The sequence below is a fragment of the Brienomyrus brachyistius genome, chromosome 13 (genome assembly GCF_023856365.1).
Source record: "Brienomyrus brachyistius isolate T26 chromosome 13, BBRACH_0.4, whole genome shotgun sequence".
In the NCBI taxonomy this organism is placed as follows: Eukaryota; Metazoa; Chordata; class Actinopteri; order Osteoglossiformes; family Mormyridae; genus Brienomyrus; species Brienomyrus brachyistius.
In genome coordinates, this window is record NC_064545.1 from 11494792 (window position 1) to 11519141 (window position 24350).

Consider the following 24350-nt stretch of genomic DNA (forward strand, 5'->3'; position numbering starts at 1 on the left):
TACTTTAGAGGCGGGGGTCTTAGAGCGGTCATGTGATTCCATGCACTTGTGGCCCCTCCCACCAAAACATAACCATTAAACTTTGGGTCACCTTTCGAAAGGTAACGGGCCACACTACACTGGTTTGTCTGCTGTCCCCTGCTCTTGCAAGGTCCACACTGCAGAGCCATTAACATCAATAACCAGCTCTCCCGAGTATATCAGGAGCCCTGGCATATCCACTGACACCAGTGCGGCACCACACATCGGCCAGTGCACAGGACGAGCACAGAGCACTCAGGAAGACGCTGGAAAGAGCAGCAGTGGCAAAAAGCTTCACATGTCTGGTAATAATGACTGAGCAGAGCATTCTAGAAGGAGCAAATGCTACAATATGCCTTTTCATACCAGCAAGTGGTTCAGAACCTCAGGCATGGAGAGCCACTCAACCTGTGAAAGACCTTGGACCCAAAGCTGCTTAATGTTGTGTGTGTGCAGTATATAATTAAAGACAGCGGTGCTTCAGAGATGCTGCTTACATTCTCCGTTGTCAGTGGGGCCTTGAGCCGGGATAACTGGCTGGAAGGATGATCGCCGCAGTAATTCAGCCTACGCATACTCACTCTGGCACGCAGGCAGGAGACCTGGATCTCACTTAGCGAAACACTCCGTCAGATCCAGCAAAATGCTACCTTTCCGAGCTTCTGAAAAACTTCGCAGCTTCATTGTTAGGGGGTTTATAACCTCAAAGTGGCCTCCCTGTATGGTCATGTGACCCGAGCAGTGGATTCTGGGAAGGGAGCTGCTGGTATCTAAAGGAGCTTGTGCTGCTCCGGCGGGGGGAGGGGCAAGGTTGGGGTGCCCCCACACTAGGAATGTCGCGACTCGTTCTGAGCCTCCCCTGCACAGCCCTGGAGCGGATCATGATGATTCACTGGCTATAATCACAGGGCCACCATGGCAGGTTATCACCGCTCAGGGGGTCTATCATGGCACTCAGCACTATTTCACCAGCCATGGGCACCAGGAGCAGCCACCTCATTAATCGGGGTACATGTGTCATTATACAATGCTAGTTAATTGTAACATATCTGTCATTTATAGATGCACTTCTCATCCATCCATCCATGAATCCGGTAGAGGGTGAGAAGGGCATTTATGGAATGGAAGTGTTTTATGCATGATTTAAATGCTCTTTTTTACTCTATAAAAATGTATTACATCCACTTTATTCACGCATCCAATCAGATTTTGTCCTATGAATAAATGTCATTTATGAGATTTTACTGTCCACTTAATGGTCAATATTTTAATTAACAATATTGGTATTTGGAGTTGTCCTTGGCATCCCTTTAATCAACTGAACACCCCCCCAAATGGGGGGCTTGGGGAGTTCAGGTCTACTTTGGTGAGCATGCACAGACAGGTATGGAGAGAGAGAGAGAGAGAGAGAGAGAGCGAGAGAGATAGAGAGAGAAATACAGGCAAATCTCAGCACAGTGCTGATATCAGGAATCCAGCAAACATGGGACTGCAATGAGAGCTTTGAATGAAAGGGGAAAAGCTGAAGATGATTCATGAAGAAGGACATAGAGGTGCAGGCTTCCTCAGACCAGGCAGGTGAGGCCCATCTCCGCTGGGGGGTGCCATCCTACACGGACCTAAGGCATCCGGTCAGTTCGTTCCCGGCAGACAGGACTTTCCTGGAAGAGTGAGCTGAGCATGTCGTGAGTGGCCCGGGTAATTCCCGGGAAACAGGCATGGCGAAGCCCGGCACGGGGCGGGTGGGGGGGGCGTAAAGTCCTGGGACTGGATCCCAGCAGGAACAGACTCGCACAAGAGAAGGAAGAGCCATGATTTTGCCAGAACACCAGCTGTCTCTGGTCGTTTAATGAAACGCACTTGATCCGGTTGGGCAGCTTCTCATTTCATGCCTGTCAAAGCGAGCGTGGGTGGGGGCGGGGGAGGGCGGTTGTGCCCGCCGGAGACCCCCGCTGCGGATGTCTGCTCGGCACACGGGCCTTCAGAAGGAATGCGGGTCAAGGGACCATGAGCGAGCAGCACGCTAATTAGCCAGGCCAGGCCGGGTCATCCTGGTGCTGCAGATTCCTCCTCTGGCCCACGGTCCATTCCTGTGCTTATCCAAATTCAACACCCGCCGTGACGCAGACCTTCAGTGGTACCTTTTATTAGGAGAACTGCAGGGTACGGCTGTTTGAGCAGTGAGTGTTTAATGTGGGCAAGAGGTCAGCTAAACGCCCTCTGCAGCGGCCATGTAGAGCTGATGAGAGCCAGTAGGGGGCAGTGCTGAGCAGTGCCCGGGACATTGCCAGCATGCCAAATTAACTCATTAACAGCGACCAGATAACGGACATCTGAGAAGATCAACATTGAACACAGCACCCGAAAAAATCCCCAGAATGCAAAGGGGGCAACAAGAAATGCTTTGTGGAGATGAAAGAGGCGTGGTGCTGTGGTCCACACATGGCCAGGTAATGGCACTCCAGTCAGCAGAGAGCCCAAGAACAGTCGCAGGCTTTTAAAGGCGCCTTTCGGGGCTATCTGACAAACAAACGGGGATGCAGAAGTCCCTAGAATGCGGAGTGACAGGGCGAGTCAGGGCTTATACGTCAGGGAGGGGGGCACGGCAGGCCCAAACGGGCCCCTCACATGGGGGCCCCTGTCTCAGCTTCACTGGAAGTGAGGAGAGATCGATATCGGCAGAGATTAGTTTTGGTGTCATTTGCCTGCCTGACCCTCTCCAGCTGCAGTACATCTGCACGCCCCCCCCCATCATGACAAACCTCTGTTTTGTCACGCAGGTGTTACGGGCGGCCACAACCTGCCCGGATACAGGGCTGCACTAAAAGCCTTTTGTTACTCAGTGGAAGCCTCCTCATTCCAGCTTTGTTTTATTTACATGCATCAGCTTCCCTTCCATTCATCTGTATAAAACTAACTGGCAACTGGTGCCACGGTAACCATAGTAACTTCCTGGCTGCATCATTCTAGGGCAGGATCTGGTTCTGTGAGCCGTCACAGCCCAGACCACTCAGTACAGTGCTGCGGGAGATCTCGCTGCGAGACAGAGCAGGCTGCCATGAGGCGATTGTCTCAGCGTATCACTGAGAATATTAAAATCGCACGACGGTGGTAAGTGAAAAGAATGTGTTGGGGGGAGGGACTGCAAGGGGAACCGGAGGAGAGCCAAAATCCATCAGGCGAGAAAAAGACCCATCAGGACATCTGAGATACCAGCATGGATAGCAGCTCCAGACGGGCAGCCGCTAGACGACGTCACACCGTCACGCGTCAGGGCTGCGGCCTGCCTCGTTAGTGCACGATTAATCACCGACAAAGGCAGCGGGATGAAATAAACAGCATCATAATGCGGGCTGGGCTCAGGCAGCACTGAGAGGAGCCGTCTGCAGACTGTGAGAAACGCTCAGGGGCCAGAATGCAGGCAGAAACTCTCCAGGACCAAACACTCATTAACAGGCCGGCGTTCGCAATCGCTACAAAACTCAAACAGCTAAGGAATCACACTTATGTCCAGACAGAAACGGAAAAGCGTCTCCGTGGAGATCTGAGCCTCGGAAGTGCAAGCATGAGGGAGAGGGAGCTGGGAACCCTGAGGACCAAAGAAACAGATTCCAGTTTCCATCCATCCAGAGCATGTGTAGCGGACAGCACTTGTCAGGAATCCCCTGTGGCCTCATCCGACCCTCCCATTCCACACGCACATGGCGAACAAGCTATTCATGCACAGCCGTCCCCACATCACCACCGCTAACCTCAGGGGGCTGCCACTTCTGGGACATTCCCGCAACGTTTACGGAACATTTCCGCGAGGTAATGAATGCCATCTAAACGCTTCAGAGAAGGAGTGCTGGTGTCCAAGTGCTCATATGACGGTTTTCCACTCCCACCAGGAACCGAGCCGTACCCATGTGACACGACCCCACTAGTAAAAGCGTGACCGAACCAAGGTGGTTGCATCACCACTATCAGATTGATTGAAGGTACGGAGATCCCAGTGATCTGCATTGATATCCATGGATTATCTGAAGGAGAAAACTGAATATATTCTGTATATATTCAGACTTGAAAAAGTGCTATAGGACACCAAACAGAATAGATTCGTAATGTAAATTTATAAAAGGGAATTCATGCTAATTCGGCTAACGTCTGATGCTAACATAAGAATGATTCTCATAGATGTGCTAGTGGAAATTACCGTAAAAACAAAAAAAAAAAAAAGAAAAAATCTGAAAAGTAAATCATGATGCAGGCTGTTATATGTGTGTCTCTTCGGTTTTATGTCACGATTGCTCTCTGTCAAACACCTTTATCGAGTCGACCCTTCTGCAGAGGAAAACCGAAACCAACCGGAACCGTGCTGGAACTAGCGTCTCTTTGCAGTGCAGCTCGGGTTGGTTCCTGTATGCCAGTGCAAAAACATCCATATTCAACTGATTCCAACCTAGCTGCTAACTACTTAATTGGACTAACTGGAATAATTCACATTAATAATCTGCCAGAATAAAATATCTTCAGAAATCCTGGAAAATGTGCAAGGCTGTGAATCCCCATGAATCCAAGGGCAGACGACAATGCTTTAACATGGCGGCCTCTTTAACAAACAAACGATGCTTAGATTGAGTTCATGTAAAAGCGCTATATAAATAAAATGTATTATTATTAAGGTTTCGCTGTTCAGTGTCTAGCCAAGGGTTTATCACCCAGGCCAAACAGACGCACCCTGCACATGTACATGGCTGGAATAACGCTCCGTGTGACATACACATGTGTAGCTCTACATGTGGAAGACACAGCCAACAGTGACAGGAAGTCAAAAGTGACAGGAAGTCAAAAGTGACAGGAAGTCAACAGTGACAGGAAGTCCCTCCCATTCTTCCAATTCTGAAGGTGCTTTCAAGCAGTGTGAACATCCTTATTGTCAATTATATAATGCTAAATACAAACTACAAGCTCCTCAACAGAGATCTCTTGTGAAAGACACAAGAGTTGGATTAAACGCTTGTTGCCAGTGAAAGGAGCCTTGCGTGCCTGAAGCCTGCCAACACGCTTAGCGCTAAAGCCAGCGGTCATGGGTGTGCTCCACTTGGGGCCGCCTTGACAGGTGTGTAACACAGAACAGGTTAGTGCTCACATCGCAGTCATTATCCACGGGACATCAATCCTCAGCGGGGTGGCCCAATTGGGCCCGGCGCTGCCCCAGGGCACAGGAGCAGAACTCTGAGCAGTTCTGTAGCTGCAGAAGTATCTGTACATAAGAAGTCTGGGTTAACGCTATCGAGCAGAACAGACTAGTGTTTGTCTGTGAAGCAGAGTGCTAAGCTAACTCTATTTAGCATAACAGGCACAGTATGCCTATGAAGCATAGCCCTAAGCTATTGAGCAGTACAGACACAGTATGCCTGTGAAGCAGAGCGCTAAGCTAACGCTGTTAAGCAGTACAGACTGGATGATGCAGGTCAGAACCCCCGAGTATAACACCCGCCATGACTGCCTTTGTTTACTGCCTTTAAATTAATTTTGGCAAGTTTATCAAAGTCGATAATACTCTGACCTCCAACAAAAAAAGTTAGCGAGAAGATACCATAAACACGTGAATAATGAAAGAATAGACGCAAAGTTGACATTTCGGTGTGAAATAACATTGTTATCAGCTAGATACAACGGTGAAATTTCATTGCGCTATTTTTCATTTCTATGACATTTTAAGACCAACCAATGATTTGCAGTGGGGGTTTTCTGAGGGGGGTGGGGGTATATTTTCTGCTTTTTGTGGAGTGTGACAAGTGAGCAGAATCCTTTCCAAGCACTATTAATGCGGGAGAGAGAGGCAGGAGCGCGCCAAAGTGAGAGCTGCAGGGCTGCAATGCACAGGTCCCCCCCCCCCCCACTGCACCGAGACCCACCTAGCTGCTGCCCTCGGCTGACTGGGCTTCCGGGACCCATTAGAAGGGGCCTGAGGCTCCATTAGGCGCAGTTCAGACGCGGGGGCATCTTAGCATGCATTAGCTCGTCGCAGTTTCCGTCGCAGTTATAATGCACTTTTCCTGCTCATTAAGCTCTTATCGGTTAAAGCGGCTTCTCTCATGCCTACATTAACAAACCAAAAAAAAAAAAACATTCTTAAATAATCTGACCGGTTTCTACACCCAGGCCATAAAGACAGAAACAGCAGCGATGGGTTTTAATTTCCCCTCATGCACTTACATTTGACTAGCTAGTTTACTCAGATGACAGTTAGCTCATCTAGCTGAAAAAAACACCACAGCTCACTAGACCTTGAAAGGACAGTCATTTGCAGTGAGCGACGTGGTTTCCATTACGGGGGGGCACCACGGGGAAGAGGACAACCAGAAAAGCCAGCCTGAAGCCTCTTTAACAGCAGACAGTCAGAGGGTTTCCACAGAAACGCAGAGCTCCGGATGCGCATTTCAGAGCCTTTTGCGGTACCTGAACGGAAGGTACTGCCGTGCTCGCTGTCACCCATGCTCTGGGCGTCTCTGACACCCGTCCCCTGCTCGTTTTTAGGAAGTGTCAGTTCTGCGCGAGACGCCACGTGAGAAGATCGTGCCATGGCTTTTCTGCAGCTGTCAACGCTGCAGCTCATGCTGGAACAACTCCAGAGACACCAGCGGGGCACGTGACACGGTGCAGGGGACACGCCAGGCAGGGTTAAGCTCTGATCAAACAAACATGGGGGGATGGGTGAAGGCTGCCCCCGCTTACCGTATAGGAAGCTCAGGCGGGGGGTGACGTCGTCTTCTGTCGCCGCACAGACCAGGGCGACCGGCAAAAACACAGCGACCAGCAGGGGGAGCTCACCCATGCTCACTGTCCACTAGCGGCCATGTGTAAGACGTGGGTCCTTAAAGGAAGCCTTTGGGTGTCTCTGATGTGCCTGCGCTTGTCCTCCTTCCTGCTCTTCCTCTGAGTGGGCAGCTACCTGGGCATTGGAGGAAAAGGCCCAGTAGATCTGTGCTTCTCGGGCTCTCACGGCGGCGAGATGCCTCCTGGGATGGTCAGTCTCTGTTCACGCACGACCTTCAGCGGTCCTCTGAATCTGCAGGGGGACAGGACAGGGATTACAGGACAGGGCTGCTTACAAGCAGACGCAGCATAGCATCCGGCCGCTCCGGGCGATTTGAAGCTTATAAAGCTTATAAAGGTCAACCAGCACTTTAGCTGTTGTGCCCTGGGCTTTTCTCACCAGCGTACCTGTGCTGTAGCTGCACACGTCTTTACTACAAACGCCCAACTTTGTCCAACTCAGCCAAGGGAATAAATATTCATCTCCAGAGCCAACTGACCAGAAGGGAGCAACCTCTGAAGAAGGGCACCTAATTGCATCTGACAGCTGGGAAGGACGACTTCCAGCCCAAACATGGGATTCTGTTGCAGTGGTTATGAATCTGTCCTAAGTTACACTTTCACCACTGAGAGATACTTTACTCAGAATGCAACAGAATCTGCTCAATACTATGCTGTAAACAGGAAATGGCGGTAAACTCTGATAAAAAAAAAAAAAAACGAAATAAATGAAACAGTTTAAATGCCCACAAGGCTGGACTGAATAAGTGGCTGTAGAATTTAAACGCAACCCGAGATTGACAATGTGCTTTTGTCTCAGTCTATGACCATGACCCAGGTGAATCAATCCTCAAGCAGAGACGTCTGAAAAAATGAAAAGATGACAGTGGGGTGGAAAGGGGAGAGGGAGGGGCTCTCCGATTCTGCCTTTCGTCAAACTGTCGTCTGGGGTTAATGCAGGCGAGTCGTTTAGTCTTAGGTTGTGGTTTTCGTTCTGAGACTAACTAAACAAACAGAGAAACAACCGCACGGGTTTATCACACATTGATGGGGCCAGATTTCAGGCAGGGTGGTGATAGCCAGCCAAAAGTTGTTTGCTCATCAGGTGTGTGACGGTGTGTGACTCTGTTTTTCATACATTGTTAGGGTGTGTGCATGTATACGTTCTCCCAAAGTGTTGCCACAGGCTCAGCTAACCCCTTTTAAGACTCCCCCGCTTAAATAAAACGTCTTTTGTTTTAAAGCCTGGCTGTGGTGCAGCGGGAGTCGCAGACTGTGACCCAGAGGGAGCCGAAACCGGTTCATCGAACCCTCTGCCACTGGGTCCGCTTACAAACCAGAACAGGGTTCATGAGCCGCTTTGAACGCGGAGCCAGGAATTAAAGTGTCGCTAATTCTGTAATTCAGAGCGCTTTCAATAAGCCTGCTTTTAATTACGGCGGCAGAATCTGCCCACTGGAGGCCGTCTCAGCGATCAGAGCGCGGCGTGGACACGGTTTATATTCGCAGTGAAGCGCTACGCAGCGAAAGAGACTGGATGAGACTCCAGTGACCAGATGAAGAGCTCTGTGATTAAACACAACAAGGCTTCATCAGCAACAATGTCCAAGTACAGCAGATTTCAATGCTTTTCTACCGAATACAATCCAAGCTGGAATGTGTGTGTGTGTGTGTGTGTCGGGGGGGTTGGGGGGGGAGGGTTATGCATCTATTGTGGGGATCAAATGTCCCTACAATGTAATAAAAACCGGTTATTCTGACATCTTGGAGACCATTTTGTCGGGAAATTCTATTTTATAAGAATCTTGCTATAAAAAAAAAAATTTAAATTAAAATTACAAAAAATTGTATTTTTGTTTCGTTACTCCTGGTTATGGTTAGGGCCGGGTGGGGGTTAAGGTTGTCAATGTTAGGATTAGGGTTTTGCCAATAGAAATTAATGGATGGTCCACACAAAGATATAAATAGAGGTGTGTGTGTGTGTGTGTGTGTGTGTGTGTGTGTGTGTGTGTGTGTGTGCGTGTGTGTGTGTGTGTGTGTGTGTGTGTGTTTGCAAAGGAGGTTGGGTAAATCTAAAAAACCTGATCAGTATTTACCTTGGGTGTCCACAACGTGACAGCTACACATATTCTATTATTAACGCGCCAAGACTCATGCAAACAAAATAAAACACTGAAACCAAAGAAATATTCGTATTTTAGCAAACTTCACGGAAAGTTTCTATAGTGCTTATAAGGATTACCATCAGGTCTGATGAGCCGGATTTGGGCCGACTGAAGACTGGCCTTATCTTCACTGTCATAAGGCCTGATGACTCGCAGACTCTGATTCATCCACCGACACAGTCGTACCTTGACAAATTGTAATGAGTCGCCTGTCGGGGCGGGGCTTTCTGTAACATGATAGATTCCCTAATTTAATGTGTCTTTACAGCATGCAAAAGTGGGTACAATTACTGTACCGTCAGTCATATACGAGCGAGTACAAGGGGATCGGTTTCCTAATGTGGTTTTGAAGCCGACATCAAAGGACAACCTTGGCTTTTACTGGGCCTTTTCACCTGGCTGTCAGACCTCAGCCGCTCCATCATCCCCGAGTCCGCAAGGACATAAAGCATAACGTAATCCCGCTGCCCCATCATCCTCCAGCAAGACGCACAAATCGGGTCGCCGGTGAGGAGGGAGAGGTGACCTCAGCCCAGCTGCATTGTTCAGCAAAAAGCTCCTGCAGGAGGCGCTGAAATGTAGTCGGGGTTGTGATGTTTAAAAGAAAGAGAGAAAAATCAGCAGCCAGTATCGGTCTTGTGGGCTGGGCCGCCTCCAGTGCAAACATACAGTGCACGTGAAGTGAGTGCCACACTGCAGGCAAGGCAGTGAGAGCATCAGAGACCCCGCCGAAGGCCGTAAAGAAAAGCCTCAATGGGATAAAAACAAACACCACTGTCCTTTAGGCACACAGGTCAGGGGGGGGGGTGACACTGCCAACACTGCCATATCCCACCTCCCCAGAATTTATCCGTTTCTGTGAAGTTCGGCACAAGTGCAAACAGTAACACCAGACAATCTTCGCCCCATAAATTCCCAGAAAAGTTATAAAAATAACATTCTGAATTCTAAAAGTTGCCAGAATACTGGTGATTAATGGCACGGACCGTGACAGGTGTAGGTGTCCTGATTTGATGCAGTAAAAATATCCAGCTGTTGAACGGGGCAAGCTGAGAACTGCAAACTAGGTAGGTCACTCTGCGTGAAACTGTCTACTAAACAATTGAAATAAATAACTGAATACATGAAAAGAATGTAGGGAAGTAATGGATCTAACAGGCAGCCAGTAAAATATGGAACATAAAGCAATTTAAAGCATGAAATTTAGTTCTAGGTACCTGCTGTCTGCTCCCTTAAAGGCACAGCATCCATTTAGATCACAAGAGGTCGTCTAGAGGACATAGAGGTAAACTGCCAATCAGCGTGCGGCACAGCGGCTAAAGGGCTGTTTCAGTTCCAGGACGACCTCATGTTTAAGGGCCTTCTCCAGTACAGAAGTATTTAGCTACGTTTCACGTGCTGTTAGCTTGCCAGTTATAAAATACAGCTAAGCAAGTGCAATACTAAACAGCCGCACACAGAAATTAATTATGCAAAGTCTGACAAGGCGACAGCTGCCTTTTTATTGCTCCATTCAGTCACTGGAGCCGGACACTGGGCCGCGTAGAGTGCAGTGTTATCACACAGTGAAATACCAGGAAATAAGGTGCAGGTCGGAGAGCTTCCAAGAAAAGCAGCCACTTTCCTCCCTCTTCACCGAGCACAAACTGCAGACTCAGAATGCCCAGGCGATCGCCCACTCACACACATCTAATAAGTCTCCTGATTTAAATATCTTATGGTATTATATAACCTGGAAAGTCTGATTTAACATCCATATGCTTCGTATGAATTTACGTACGCAGCTGGGCGATCCCACTGGAAAACAGCACTGGGAAATACAATCACAGACACTGGGTTCAGCAAATATATAGGTGGACTGCCTCTGAGCTGCAGCGCACTCTCGGCATTATGCGGAAACTGGAAAGCTGAGAAGTGCAACTGACAATATAAGTTCTCCGTCGAAAGCAGGGACGGATTATGGGTTGTGTGGCCCCTGGGCAAAACGTTCGCGAGGCCCCCCCCCACCACCACCACCACAATTCAAGGGCCCTTGGCAGCCAAACGCCCTCCCTATAGGGTCAGGGGCCCTTGTAGGCAGAGGATCAAAGAATGTAGGCCCTCTAAAATAGACACACGAAAATACATTGTTGATAAGCGTTGCAAATTGTTTTGGGCTAGGGGCCCCATGGGCCCCCTGCACCCCAAGGGCCCCTGGGCAGCGGCCCCGCTGGTCTGGTCCGTAATCCGTCCCTGGTCGAAAGTGCTAACAGTCTGAGCAGTTTCCTGTCCAGCGACGGAAGCGAGTGGCCCTCTATGGGCAGGACTGGGCACCCCAGGGTCGCTCGGCACCACGGCCCCACCCTCTGAACGCTCTCCCCCCCCAAGCCTCAGGTCAGATTGTTTAGCAGAACCTCCCAGAGAAGCCTGAGACCCAGGAAGCTGCTTCACTGAGATCAGTTCTCAGTGCTGGCATTACGTCACCAAGCAATGCAGTTTCACCGAGCCTGTGGATGCCGCGGTTCTCTTCCTCAGTGGGAACTTCATGTGCGTGATGCAAACCCCTCCCCCGCTGCCCCAAGCACATTTCTGCTCCTCCAAGAAACGCCCGTCCTGCCCCAGCGGCATGTGGACCCGCGTCACAGATCCATTCCTCACTCCCACAGCTCTCACTTGCACAAACTGCTTATGTTTTTTTTTTTTATAAAACTGGAACACTGTACCTCCAATTCTTGGGGACTCAGGAACTGGACGTCCCATTTTAAGAAGCCTATGCTCCAATCTTCCCTCTGAAAGTTTCAGACTGTAGTAATAAGCTTCAAATGTTGTTTATAGATTAAGTTAGCAGATCCTTTTATGGAAGACGACAACGAGAAACACCAGAGATTTTCTGGACCACTGAGGTCATTCTTGCTGATTCATACATCTTCTTGCCTCTATTTATCCAGAACAAGGTCATGGGGGGCCTGGAGACCCCCCCAGGGGAGCACAGGGCACACACACACACACACACACACACACACACACACACACACCATGTGTAAGTTATAGATACCAGTTCGCCTTACTATATCTCTGGCCTGTCAGAAAAAAACATAAGGTAACTCATACATGGGGAGAACGCACACACACACACACACACACACGCACACACGCACACATACACACACACACGCACACAATAGGATTCAAACCCCAGATCTTGTGGTTTGAAGGCAACAATGGTACCCAATGAGCCACCATAGCACCACCATAAATATTCTGAAACATTTTCAAGATAAATAATTGAGTTATTTGGACTGACTCTCGGTTTCTCGCCAACACTGGAAAATGTCTATCATTTACATTTAACCCACAATTTTTAAAGTTTACAGTTGTTGTCGTCGCACGTACATCTCCTCGACTCTCATGCCTTCCATTTTAGCCATCAGGAGGTCTCAGTGACACTCAACTGAATGCCCAAGTCCCAAGGAGGGATCTATTCACAAGATCACACTGTCATTGGTCTTCAAGCTGCTACTTATGTCCAGGTAAGTAGTTATATGTTTATCTGTTTGGAAACATTTGGATGGATATTGAGCTCATGATTGACAAGACTGAATTATTGGATAAAAATTAAGGTATCACTTTCCTGATAAGGAACCGAAAAGAAAGACAACTGACTTGGTAAAAGATCTGATGAAAGTTTTATGCATCATATCTCATTTATATGCGGCAAGTGAAAGGTGAGACAGAACGTAGGAGAAACACGGTTATTCCTAATGGGACCCGCTTCGTTATGTCATTAAGTGCCAGGAGGTGTGCTTGCGTATTCAGATGATGACTCACGACTCCGAGGGGAGGCCGTCTGTGAAGATGGAGCAGCAGAAGAACTGTTATGGTCATGAAGGCCCCTCAAGGACATTGGTGGGCGGCTAAGAAACATCAGCTGACTTTTCTGTTTTATTCCACAGGTCTCATGAAGAGCTACAGCCTTAAACATCTAACAGGCAATGATGGCAACTGTTTGTATCCATGCATTGTTAGATGTTCCTTATACTTTGGTTTTTCTTCCAGTGTGATGATGGGGAATGTCATAAAATTCTGTTTTGTGGTGATTATGGCCGAGACTCAACTAGAGTTTCTGTCAGAAGACAGGAGACAATTCATATGATGGCCAGAGGCTTATATACCTGGAAACGCCATGTGGACAGAGAAGAATTGCTTAACTCTACTAAAGAGTCTAGTACCCAGCACAGTAAATTGAATGGCTATAACATCATGCAGGCATGGGTGATCCGAGGTGGAGGCCCTCTTGGTACGTTTTGCCACCGACTGGGCAAAATGGAGGGACCCTCATTAGTCCAGGCCATCAGGAATTTTCACATGTTGTTGATGCTACATGCAGGTAGTGACCGAAAGAACGAGATTGCGAGTGCAAGCGGCCGAAATGAGTTTTCTCCGCAGGGTGGCTGGGCTCTCCCTTAGAGATAGGGTGAGGAGCTCGGTCATTCGGGAGGGACTCAGAGTAGAGCCGCTGCTCCTCCGCATCGAGAGGAGCCAGATGAGGTGGCTCGGGCATCTGATTAGGATGCCTCCTGGACGTCTCCCTGGTGAGGTGTTCCGGGCATGTCCCACTGGGAGGGGGCCCCGGGGAAGACCCAGGACACGGGGGACTATGTCTCTCAGCTGGCCTGGGAACGCAGGGGCGCCGCTAGCAATTTTGGGCCCTATGACAAAATATGAGGTTGGGCCCCCCTACCACACCCATTCAGATCTCTGGGGGCCCCTAAAGGGCGTGGGCCCTTAGAATTGTCCCAACTTTCCCCCCCTTAGCGGCGCCCCTGTGGGAACGCCTCGGAATTCCCCCGGAGGAGCTGGATGAAGTGGCCGGGGAGAGGGAAGTCTGGGTTTCCCTGCTGAGACTGCTGCCCCCGCGACCCGACCCCAGATCCAGCGGAAGATAATGGATGGATGGATGTTGATGCTACATGCAATACGTTGACACACTCTGGTATCAGGACCACAGAGGACCATCCATTAACCAAGCTGATTTTCCCACTGAAGCCATGCTTATGCTTCTGATTTTTGACAGATGAATAGCATCTCATAACACTAAGCAGATTTATGGGAAAATATGAACCAGGCTAGAAAAATCATCTATAAATAAAACTGTTCATTTTTTAAGTGACCTGAAGAAGTACTGGGATATATTTTCTGTCAAGACATTTCAAAGATTAATTTGAAAAGGGGTATCAATATGCACATCCCACTTAAGCCCCCCCCTTCCTCTTTTCTGCTGTAACAAAATATTACCCTCAGGGAACATATCCAGTGAATTCATGCTCTAGGTTGGTCAGGAATGGACAGTTTTAGTGTTAGCAGGCAATATTCAGGGTGTTGGGAATGGAGAGTGTCGAAGAAATTTATGACACTTAGTCGGTGCTTTGAAGTATGACGTTATTTATTCAGGGAACCACCGCTTCGATGATATCGCCGTGGTAATGTTCCAAAGACTTTCTGGTAAAGATAACCTTTATAAGGGTACACATACAGTTTGCGCGCCATCCTCTGAACCAGATGAAACTGGTTAGGGTAGGGTGTGCACTTTGTAACACATATGCTTTATGCAGTTAGTATCTTGCAAGGATGTATATTTCAGGTGATCTGGATGCTGCAGGCCTGGGGCAGGGGGGGGGGCGTCTACACCTCTGTCTTTGTGGTGTTCCTGCCATGTCTGCTACATGTGCTCGAGACTCACGTCTTTGTCTCAAGTCTCGTGAGTGTCAGCTGTCTGTCACCCAGGCCTTCTTACAACACAACAACATTTAAAAACATGCATTCCAAAACCAGTTTATATAAATGCTAACTAAGAAAATATACCCTCTCTTCAATTTTCTCTCACAACAGTTATAGCATTAGCAGGCAGTATTCAATGCGTTGGAAATGGATAATTGTAGTATTAGCAGGTAGTATTCGGTGTGTTGGAAATGGGCAGTTTTAGCGTTAGCAGGCAGTATTCTGTGTGTTGGGAATGGACAGTTTTACCATTAGTGGTACTAAGTAATGATTCTGCGCAGCGTACAATATCTGCACCCATAGCTCTACTGGGAAGCAGAGTGCAGTTAAAGGCAAAGCTGATGCTAGCCTGGTCACTACAGCAAAATTAGGCCAAGGCCAGTAAGACCCTTAATTTATCTAAAGTATAGCTAGAAATAAACACAAGACCCAACACTAATATACCCACTAACCAGGCTGATGATTAATCGAGAGTTAGGGATATACGATTTCATGGAAAGCCCCCCCCCCCACCCCCCCCCCCCCCGCACCCTCCCCACTCTGAGAATGTTTTTCATAATACTGTGAGAGCCAAAGCAAGTATTATGAGCCATAACACACACACACACGCAAAACGCACACACACGGATAAATACATTTACATGAAAAATAGAAATCAAATTAAACATCGTTGAGCTATTTTCTTGGTCTTCTGAAGATCAGATGTTCATCTTCATCTTGCTCGATCTCACTGTTTCCTAATCCAGTCCTCAGGGACCCACAGTTGGTCCATGTTTTTGCTCCCTCTGAATTTCCTACCAGACATTAGGGAGCTGCGAGGGAGCAAAAATGTGGGTCCCCAAGGACCGGATTGAGATACACTGGTCCATCTAGTAGAGGGTGGTGGAGAGAATGAAGCCTCTGAAAGCTGAGGTCTCTTGAGGGGGGGTGCCTGGCCATCGCAGAGAACACACTAAGGCCAATTTAGAGACACTACCTTACCTACCTGCATGTTTTTGGACAGCTGGAGCAAACTGGAGGACATGGAAGAACCTGGCACTGACATGGTGCCCACGCACTGCACCTAGGGCTCCTCTTGAGACATCACAACTCAGCAGATGGCAAAGTGTGTGCATTTACATGTCCATGTGAGCCTTGGCAGGCAAGCAAAGCCAGATGTTCTCCCCGTACTGTAAATGAAAATGCTTATTTTCTTTCCCGCAAACTGTATATACAGTACAGTAGTGAGCCCATCTACTGTGTGCTGAACTTAGAGTCACCTGTCCTCCCTCATTCAGTCCCATCATGTCCACCCTCTGCATAATTTTGAAAAGATTTGCATATCTGTGTTTTTTTTTTAAACTGAAATAAGTACACAAACAAGTACTGAGCAAACGCGATTCAGCAGAAGATGCTCCATAGGCAGGATTCCGGTTGTGCCTGTCTGGTTGCCGATTGCTCGCAGACCGCCTGCAGATCACCCCCAGATCGCTCACAGACCTCTATCAGATTGTCTGCAGACCGGCCACAGACCACCCAAAGATCTCCCAAAACCACCTGCAAAACAGCCCACAGACTGTCCGCAGACCAACCCACAGACCAACTCAAAGACTGGCCCACAGACCGCCAGCAGACTGCTCAAGGATCGCCCGGACCAGCCCAGAGACCAGTCAATAGACTGGCCCACAGACCGCCCACAACGTATCACTCAGTCCTCTCTCCATACAGGAAACATGCGCTCATCATTCGGTCAAAGGCAGGCAATGTTGTCGTACAGGTTTGGCACATGCAATGCTGGGATAAATATATACATCTTTCAACACTCTAGGTATAAACAAAGTGTCATTCCTTCTGTTCTTACTCAAACCAATGAGTACAACAAAGGAAACAGCATCTGTAATTATCCATTACGAATACAGACACTCTGGCAGAAGCAGCATAACATATGATTAGCAGATTTTATATGGAACCTTATCAGCTACAAATGATAGTTGATTACCGTGTTCCATCCGGCTCCAACACAGAATCCCATTTATTAGTGACGCCAACCAGCTGTCATAAAGTTCATCGGCTAGGGGCTCAAGGCTTGATTTCCGCTCTTCTTTCCCAGAATCCCACGCTAATGAAACCCAGAACCTTGCTGATACATACCGAGTACAAAGTTTCCGAAAGTGCTGTGACTCCAAGGCTGCCTCAGCACTGGTTATTTCTCACCTTCCTCCCTTCCACTAAATGGGAGGAAGTAATATCGAGCATGACATCAGCATACTGGGAGTTGTTTTTGTAGTGACTCATTGATGTAAAGACAACGGGGTCTACAAGAAGAAGCCAAAGGCTAAGATACTTAAGGAAACCCTAAGGAGTTTCATTTATAAAAACTGACTCACTATGACTAACCAACACACTCGAAAAGAGTCACCTCACAGAGGACATATGGACATGCCAAGTGCTTCAGTTACAGCATATTGGGCAACAGTGTAATGACAACGTGTCTCTGAGCATGACAGTTTCTGTTGTCAGTCATTCCTGGAAGTACTAAATAAAGATTTGGGCAATCATTTGATAAGGACAGTCACAAGGGTTAGACCACAATATCATGTGCTGGAGGACTAACTTCCGGTCTGATCTTTAGTCTTTAGTCAGCCATCTACATCTATCCTCACTTGATCTTACTTCTTCAGCTTTGTTAACAGTTTATATATGCCTTATCCATTTTTCAGTACTTAAAGTTGTGGTCTTCGCCTGTAAAAGAAAAGGTTCTAGGAACTTCCATAATAAATGTAACACAGTGCAGAATGGTGCAGACTACCTCTGTCATCACGTCCTGCAGGATGAATTCACTTCGGCTTTTATGATGCTGGCTTGCACAGGGTCTTATTACAGAAGTCTAGACCATCACCAACACACCCCCACTGCCAAATTTAATTAGTGGTATTTCACTGGAAATTCGCCATCTTTTCCACCACAGACATACTGAGACCTTATTTGTAAAATTACCACTATCATCCCACTGAGATCCTTATCGCAAATGCAATACAACTCAAGACAAATCCAATATGGGGCATAAATTCACGCAACTAATGTGCAAAGCGCTAGAGTACAGATTCACCGTATCAAAATGGTAATTAAAATTTGTCACAGTTGTGTGGTAAGGCCCGAAAAGAAACCACCAGTATTTTATTATTTCCTATTATTCCTATGTAAGTCAACGTTTCGGTGTCCATGCTATGCTGAGAGCATCGATTGTCTAGAACGTAACGAAAAGGATACCTTTACAGGGAAAGATGAATGAAGTGCTTTCAGCAACAGAGGAGAGACCACAAACACATTTTCCTCTACTCACATTAATAAGATTTATCTTTCTCTTTTAAAGGTTGCCAAATTAAGGTTTTGGTTTTTTTCAAGCAGATTACATTTTTAAGTTGTTAATCTGATGCACCTTCTAGAGTACATTTTTTTGAAATCCAAAGGCCAGTTGATTCTTGTAGACCCTTCAGGCCAACTTAATGACTTCTTTTATACAGTCTTTGTAAGTTGTTACGCCAAAGACGTAAAGCTCTTACAATCTTGGCGGATGTTTTCCTTAAAGGGGTGTGCAGCTAACCATAATCATACCACAGCCTTTACAAAGCAAAGCAATTCAGCAGCTCAGGTGTTATTGTTACTCTGATTACAATGTCAGGACACCGGAGAAAAGGGTTCCGAACCCCAAACAATACGCCTATTTTTTTAATACTTAGCTGTTGGTTTTATGAGAACCTCGACTTTCAATGAATTAGCATCACACTGCCATTCCACAGCGTATTATCCTTCCTTTGAAACCGGCCAGGAATATTTTAGCGACTGCATCCTTGTCAGATTGAAACATAATTCTGTAACACTAGATTGTCTTGAAATGCCTGTTTATGTCTGAATGTACGTAACATCTAAAGAGATCTTGACGCTGATTCTGTAGAAGGATAGCGCGCCACAAAGAGAATCAGAGGGGTAACTCAGCCAGTACATCGTGTACTCTGTCTTCATAATCCTCCTTATTCATTTGTTGCTGAATAACTCAGTAAAACCTACTCATGACGAGATACCAAAAGTGTCCATGAAATGACAGCGCCCCGATCGGTCAGCTGACAGAAACTCCTTGAGCCGTTTTGATCTAATGCATCAAGTGTAGGTAATAAAAAGCAAGCCGGTATCAGATATCAGTACCCAATGTATCCTTAGAATGATTACCTCAGGCACGCAGGCTTAGTGGATTGCATCGTTGTCTTCAGGGTTTGGATCCTGCCTCTGCTCTGGATTTGTGAGGTTTTCAATCTCCTCCAGGACCAAAAAACATGCAGTTTGGCCAAGCAGCATCTTCAGAGACTGTGTGTGTGTGTGTGTGTGTGTGTGTGTGTGTGTGTATGTGTGTGTATGTGGGTGTATGTGGGTGCCCTGCAATGGACTGGCATCCACACTCCAGCTACACCCTCGCCCTGGGTCAGGCTCCACCACACCACACCCCCCCCATAAACCAGTGGTTGGAATATGGATGCATTACAATTATTAACATCAATGAATACATGAAAAAACATGACTGTAGCATCAATATCCGAAGTTTCCACTAACACGCTTCTATCGAAGCCTCCTTACAAGCTTTCCAAGCACTGTTTTACGATATGTGCCAATAAAAATGTAGTAATATTCTAAGTGTTTAAATCAGTATTACAGTAAATCAAACTTCCCAGCCCTGCCCTGCGTGATGATCTTAGCATATCAGTTCAGAGGCTTTTCACAGGGGGGGGCTGTACTGCATGTCACTCCATTTCTCTATCACCATCCTTCAACAGAACCCATTTAAAAAGCACTTTCCCCCACTTCCCGTTCCAATAAAACCATCATCACATAACAGTATTTTAATGTTCAGTCATACTGCACATACTGCATTTTATCCCCCCACTAAAATTCTTAATTAGATCTAATTCTGGTCCAAATGAATCCTCGTTACATGCTCGGGGCTCGCTTTCCTGAAACTGTACGTTTTATCGTAGATTGATCTAGCCGTCTTGCTTTTGCAGCAATTTTCTCGCAGATGGGGGTGCCGTTAACGAGCGGCCAGGTAGAACCCCCCCCCCCCCCCCAGCGACCGGGAGCCTTAGGGACCCTCATTTAGGGGAGAGAAGAGGGGCTAATTTCACAGAGGCTGAGCTCAGATTGCACTTGTTGCTGCAGCGCTGCATGCAGGTCTCTCAGCTTGAAGCTGACCCCCCCTCAGTAATTATGCAGGCATCCTGTTATGAACCTTAGATATCCTTACTGAGCTGAGTAATGGACTGGGTCCTCAGAATAGCTGCCAAGGGACCACTTTACACTCTATCCGGGCAGGAAACACCCAGTGATTACAGAGGCAGCCCATAATACTTAGGAACCGGCAGTCACTAAGCTACCCTGGCAAAACGCAGTCAACCCACTTGACCTCATGTTCATCCCTTTGTCCACGGCTGCATGCGGATCCATAAGGGACTATGAGCACGAGGTTTTTCCATTCAATATTACTAGAAAATATACCGGAAAATTAAATATTAGAAAGGAGCACAGAACGTAAGTCTGAAGACTAATAACAAGATTGGGACTTATGATCCAAATCTGAATATTCAGCTGTTGTAACATGATGCTTAAAAAAAAAGAAATAAATAAAAACTCATGCTGCCAAAAAAAAACAAAAAGGAAATGAACCAGGACGCATGCAGCAGACATTCTGCATCTGTAAGGCATATTCTTCTGTTTTTTGGCTGTTTGTCTCGATTCCCTTTCAGATATGTGTCGGAGTTTCTGACTTTTCAGACACAATAACACATAAGAGACCAAAACGACTTTTTTTTTTTTTTTCAAAAAAAATTCGGCTTCTTTCTGAGATTCAGCCTTGGGTATCCTCTGCCTGGGCCACAGGTGGAAAAGCCGCGCCACTTTGCATTTAAAGTAGGTCAGTCTGTTCAAATAGTTGAACGGGAAATGATCTTTCCATTCCCACATTTTTACAGGCTTTTACTGCAGAGGTAATATTGGTCGTCATAGTGTGACCACGGCTGAAGCAAAGTGAGAGCGTCCTGGTTGGTGTGACTGAAATGGAGATCATTCTGTGCTGGGATTTGACAGTGACGACTGGACCCCCAGATCTCTCCTTCCTCTATCCATCCATCTTCTAACTGCTTTTCTTGCTCATGACCTCTAAGTTGCCCAGAGTATGAGGTGTGTATGTGCGGAGTGTACCACATAGCAAATGTTGCATATTGACTTTACTAAAAGATGCAGAATGATGCAGAAACCGCCTTTAGCAAAGAGACCTTTACTCTTGGGGTAGCAGTGGAGTGGTGAACATGCATGGATTACTGGGTCCACACTAGTGCCATCAGGACAGACAGAGAGGAGATCCACAGGACGCTATTGTTAGAGGACGGGGCTTGGCACTCTGATGGTAGGATTGGGTACCCAGGCAAACAAAATACTCATAAATGCTTAGCTCTTTATCTTAAATGAGGAAAGTGAAAAATCAGAAAGAACGAAATCATTACTTTACACAATAAATCAACTGATTACTCAAGGGGGGGGGGGGGGGGTGGCACCCTGACCTCGCCACTCCCAATAAGCACTCACACCCCTGTTCTTTTTTTTTCCTTTTTTTACAGTTATCTGGGTAGGACAATATGAATCAGGTTTACTGTTCAAGCATGCTCACGCACACAAATACAAGGCGTTATCCTGTATTACTTCGGTCTTAAAAGGTTTTACTAAAAAAGCAAATTTCACCATTTTAATTGCCACCCATCTATTTCTCATAAGTGGCTGTACAGTGAATGGAGGCAGTGAGTCTACAGTCTATGCCAGAAAGGAGAAGGAACAAAGTCGGAGACACCCTAGCTGGGATGCCAGCCCACCTGTGGGTGCAGAAGCACACAATCACAAAATATGGAGATCTTAGAGGCCCCAATTCGGTGCACGTTTTTTGGAGCACGGGACAAAACTGAAGCGAAATCCCTAAAAACACGGGGGAACTAGTTTTATAACACTGTTTAAATCCCCCTACAAAAAGGTTCAGGTAACCTAAAATGACAAAAAGAAAAAAAAAACTCTAGAGTTCAAACTATCAGTTTCGCTCACAGTTTATATATAGTCCGTATGTGTCATCACAAAAAGTAGGAGAAGCCCCTTCTCAGCATGAGAGATCGGGCTGGAACCACGAGGAATCCCACACACCGACCACGTGACCTGCTGCGGACCCATGTGATTCGCTGTAAATACACGTGACCCGCCTGGGCCCCCAGCCCGCCTTACTGCCAGTGCGACTCTTTTAATCTTCCCTGCTGACATTAAGTATAACCTGAAGTCGACACCACTCTCTGTTATCCCTAACGGTGCATTTGTCTGGGTTTCCCCTGACAGCGGACCTTCCCCTGGCCGACGGCCAGAACCAAACAAAGCATACATTAAATGAAGCGTCATTAACCAATACCCCTCATGCCTGCTAGCGGCGTTTTTCGTCCCGTCTAAATCTACAGCTGGAGTATTTGAAAAGAAAGATCAAATATACAAATATGAGCATTGTACAAATTCAAACTCCCTTAAGTAGAACCAAATTAGTTTACACTCAGTGTTCTCCTTCACCTGTTAGGATTACTCGTGGACTGTCTCCCTAAAGTACAATCTATGAGTAAAGTGGAGGACAACGGCCAGATGGTTCGGGAAACGATGAGCCTGGTGGGACCGATTCACGGTATCTTATTTTTTGTTCTACGGTATTCCACATGAAATCTATTAGAGGTCTGCCATTAAAGTCTAAGTTCAAGTACACCCTGAGCAATATGCTCTACAAATTTGCCCAACACAACGCTGCGGCGAAGTACTCCCAGTGATCGGTGAGTACAGTATACAGAGTTGACGAGACTGAAATGGCAAAACGAATGCAAATGCGAAACTATGCATGATGTAGCCAACGAAACAAACACCAATAAAGCCAGTATGAAGACAGATAAAGCAGATAAAGGGATACATTAGAGTAATCTTACCGATGGTTTGTGGTGCTTTAATGGATGGTACATGAAGGTTCAGCTTGGATGGTTGATCACGGATTACGGCTCCGATGACCATGCGAATGGCGTGGAAGAGGGAACAGCACCAATTGCAAACCGGAAAAATGACAAGAGCCGTCGAACCAAAGTGATCGTTTCTTGTAAATCCCATCCATGCTTTAAGATTTTATCTCAGCGGAATCCCCGATGACTCAGATCGGTGATCGCGTCAACCTGGTAAGTTAGCCTGGCTCTGCCAAACCGGCTGCCTTTTTATGTTTACCGCAATAAGATACTTGATGAAGAGGGGTTCTTCACAGCATCACAGTCTCCTTTTATAAGGTTATGAACATACGGAGGATTGCAGCACAGGTGCGCTCCCCTAAAACACACATCAAAAGGCGCATGAGGGGCAAAGCCGAGGAATCAAATTCAAGCCGCAGGCTAAATGTTTCTCTTTTTTATGGGTGGGGGGAGGAACTGCCAGCTCTGTTTCACCAACACTGAAACAAAGAGTGTAATAACACCTCCCAGTGCGGCATGCGGTTCTCTGCGCGCCTTGGTTTTCACAGATAGACTTGTGTTTTCACAGTAACTGGGGCTAAAACTGGCTTTTTCTCCAGTGAAGGAGTCAGGGACAGTCTGAGCCAAATCCAGGTTAGTGTGGAAGCTAGCTGGGTAGCTAGGCAATACCGTAAGGCTGCATAATGATTGGTGTAACTTTCTCTTCAGTTACATATCAGGCACAAAATATTTGTATCGATGTATTTCTAAGAGAAACAGGAAAGTCAGAGAATTCCTTCTATAGTCTTTACTGTGATTTGAACAAAAGCATAATATAGGTAGTTTATAATCATTAAAAACTTTTATAAGCTTAACCCTGGAAAAACTACCAGTACTGATTGATAGTTAAACAGTTCTACAAAACTCACTATGACTCACTTAACACTCACTATGGCTTATGTTGGTAATACATTATTAATACCTCGGAAGAAACCCATTGTAAATTATTCATATTTTTCTATATACATTAGCCTCAGTATAGTATTTGCCCGAAAGAATTTCCAGAAGATTTTTTTTGACCGAGTTTAGAGTGAGCCCCTTCGTTTGGTGCTGGGCAGAGCCGCGGAGGCTGACGGCTGTCAGTGCCGATTCAGCGCAGACTTGAAGAGCTCGGTTGTCCTCGGCCGGTTCAGAGAAGGTAGGCAGTAATTCACTCCACGGCCCACTGAGGGTCCGGCCTGGCTGCACATTACCATAAGAAAGCGAGCACTGGCCCAGTCCGGCATCTGGGAGTGAGGAGTGGGGACGTGCCACTGCCCACCCCCCCCCCCCCCCCATCACACTCTCTCACCCTGCCGGATGATGGGAGAGAGCAGAACACAGAGAAGAAAAGGAGAAAGACAGAGGGGGAGAAAGAGTGAAAGAGAGAGAGCGAGGGAGAGAGAGAGAGAGAGAGAGAGAGAAAGGGAGTGGGAGAGAAGGGGGGAGAGCGAGGGAGAGAGAGAGAGAGAGAGAGAGAGGCAGTGGTACATTACCCCAGCATATTCCAGCCTATGGACCCCATACAAAGAACAGAGGA

At 47.0% G+C, this 24350-nt stretch overlaps 1 protein-coding gene across 5 annotated transcripts in view; it reads right to left on the minus strand.

Annotated features, from left to right (window-relative positions):
* Positions 1–24350, minus strand: part of LOC125706075 (semaphorin-4B-like) — a 46457-nt gene that overhangs the window by 9347 nt on the left and 12760 nt on the right. For 3 of the 5 annotated variants that reach the window (XM_048972562.1, XM_048972560.1, XM_048972561.1), the window contains exon 2: positions 6745–7078. In XM_048972562.1, coding sequence (XP_048828519.1) covers positions 6745–6844 — 100 coding nt within the window. In that variant the 5' untranslated portion in view covers positions 6845–7078. Of the gene's footprint in view, positions 1–6744; positions 7079–16725; positions 19839–22765; positions 24092–24350 lie in introns of those variants that run through there. The other 2 variants (XM_048972564.1, XM_048972563.1) reach the window with 2 other exon arrangements.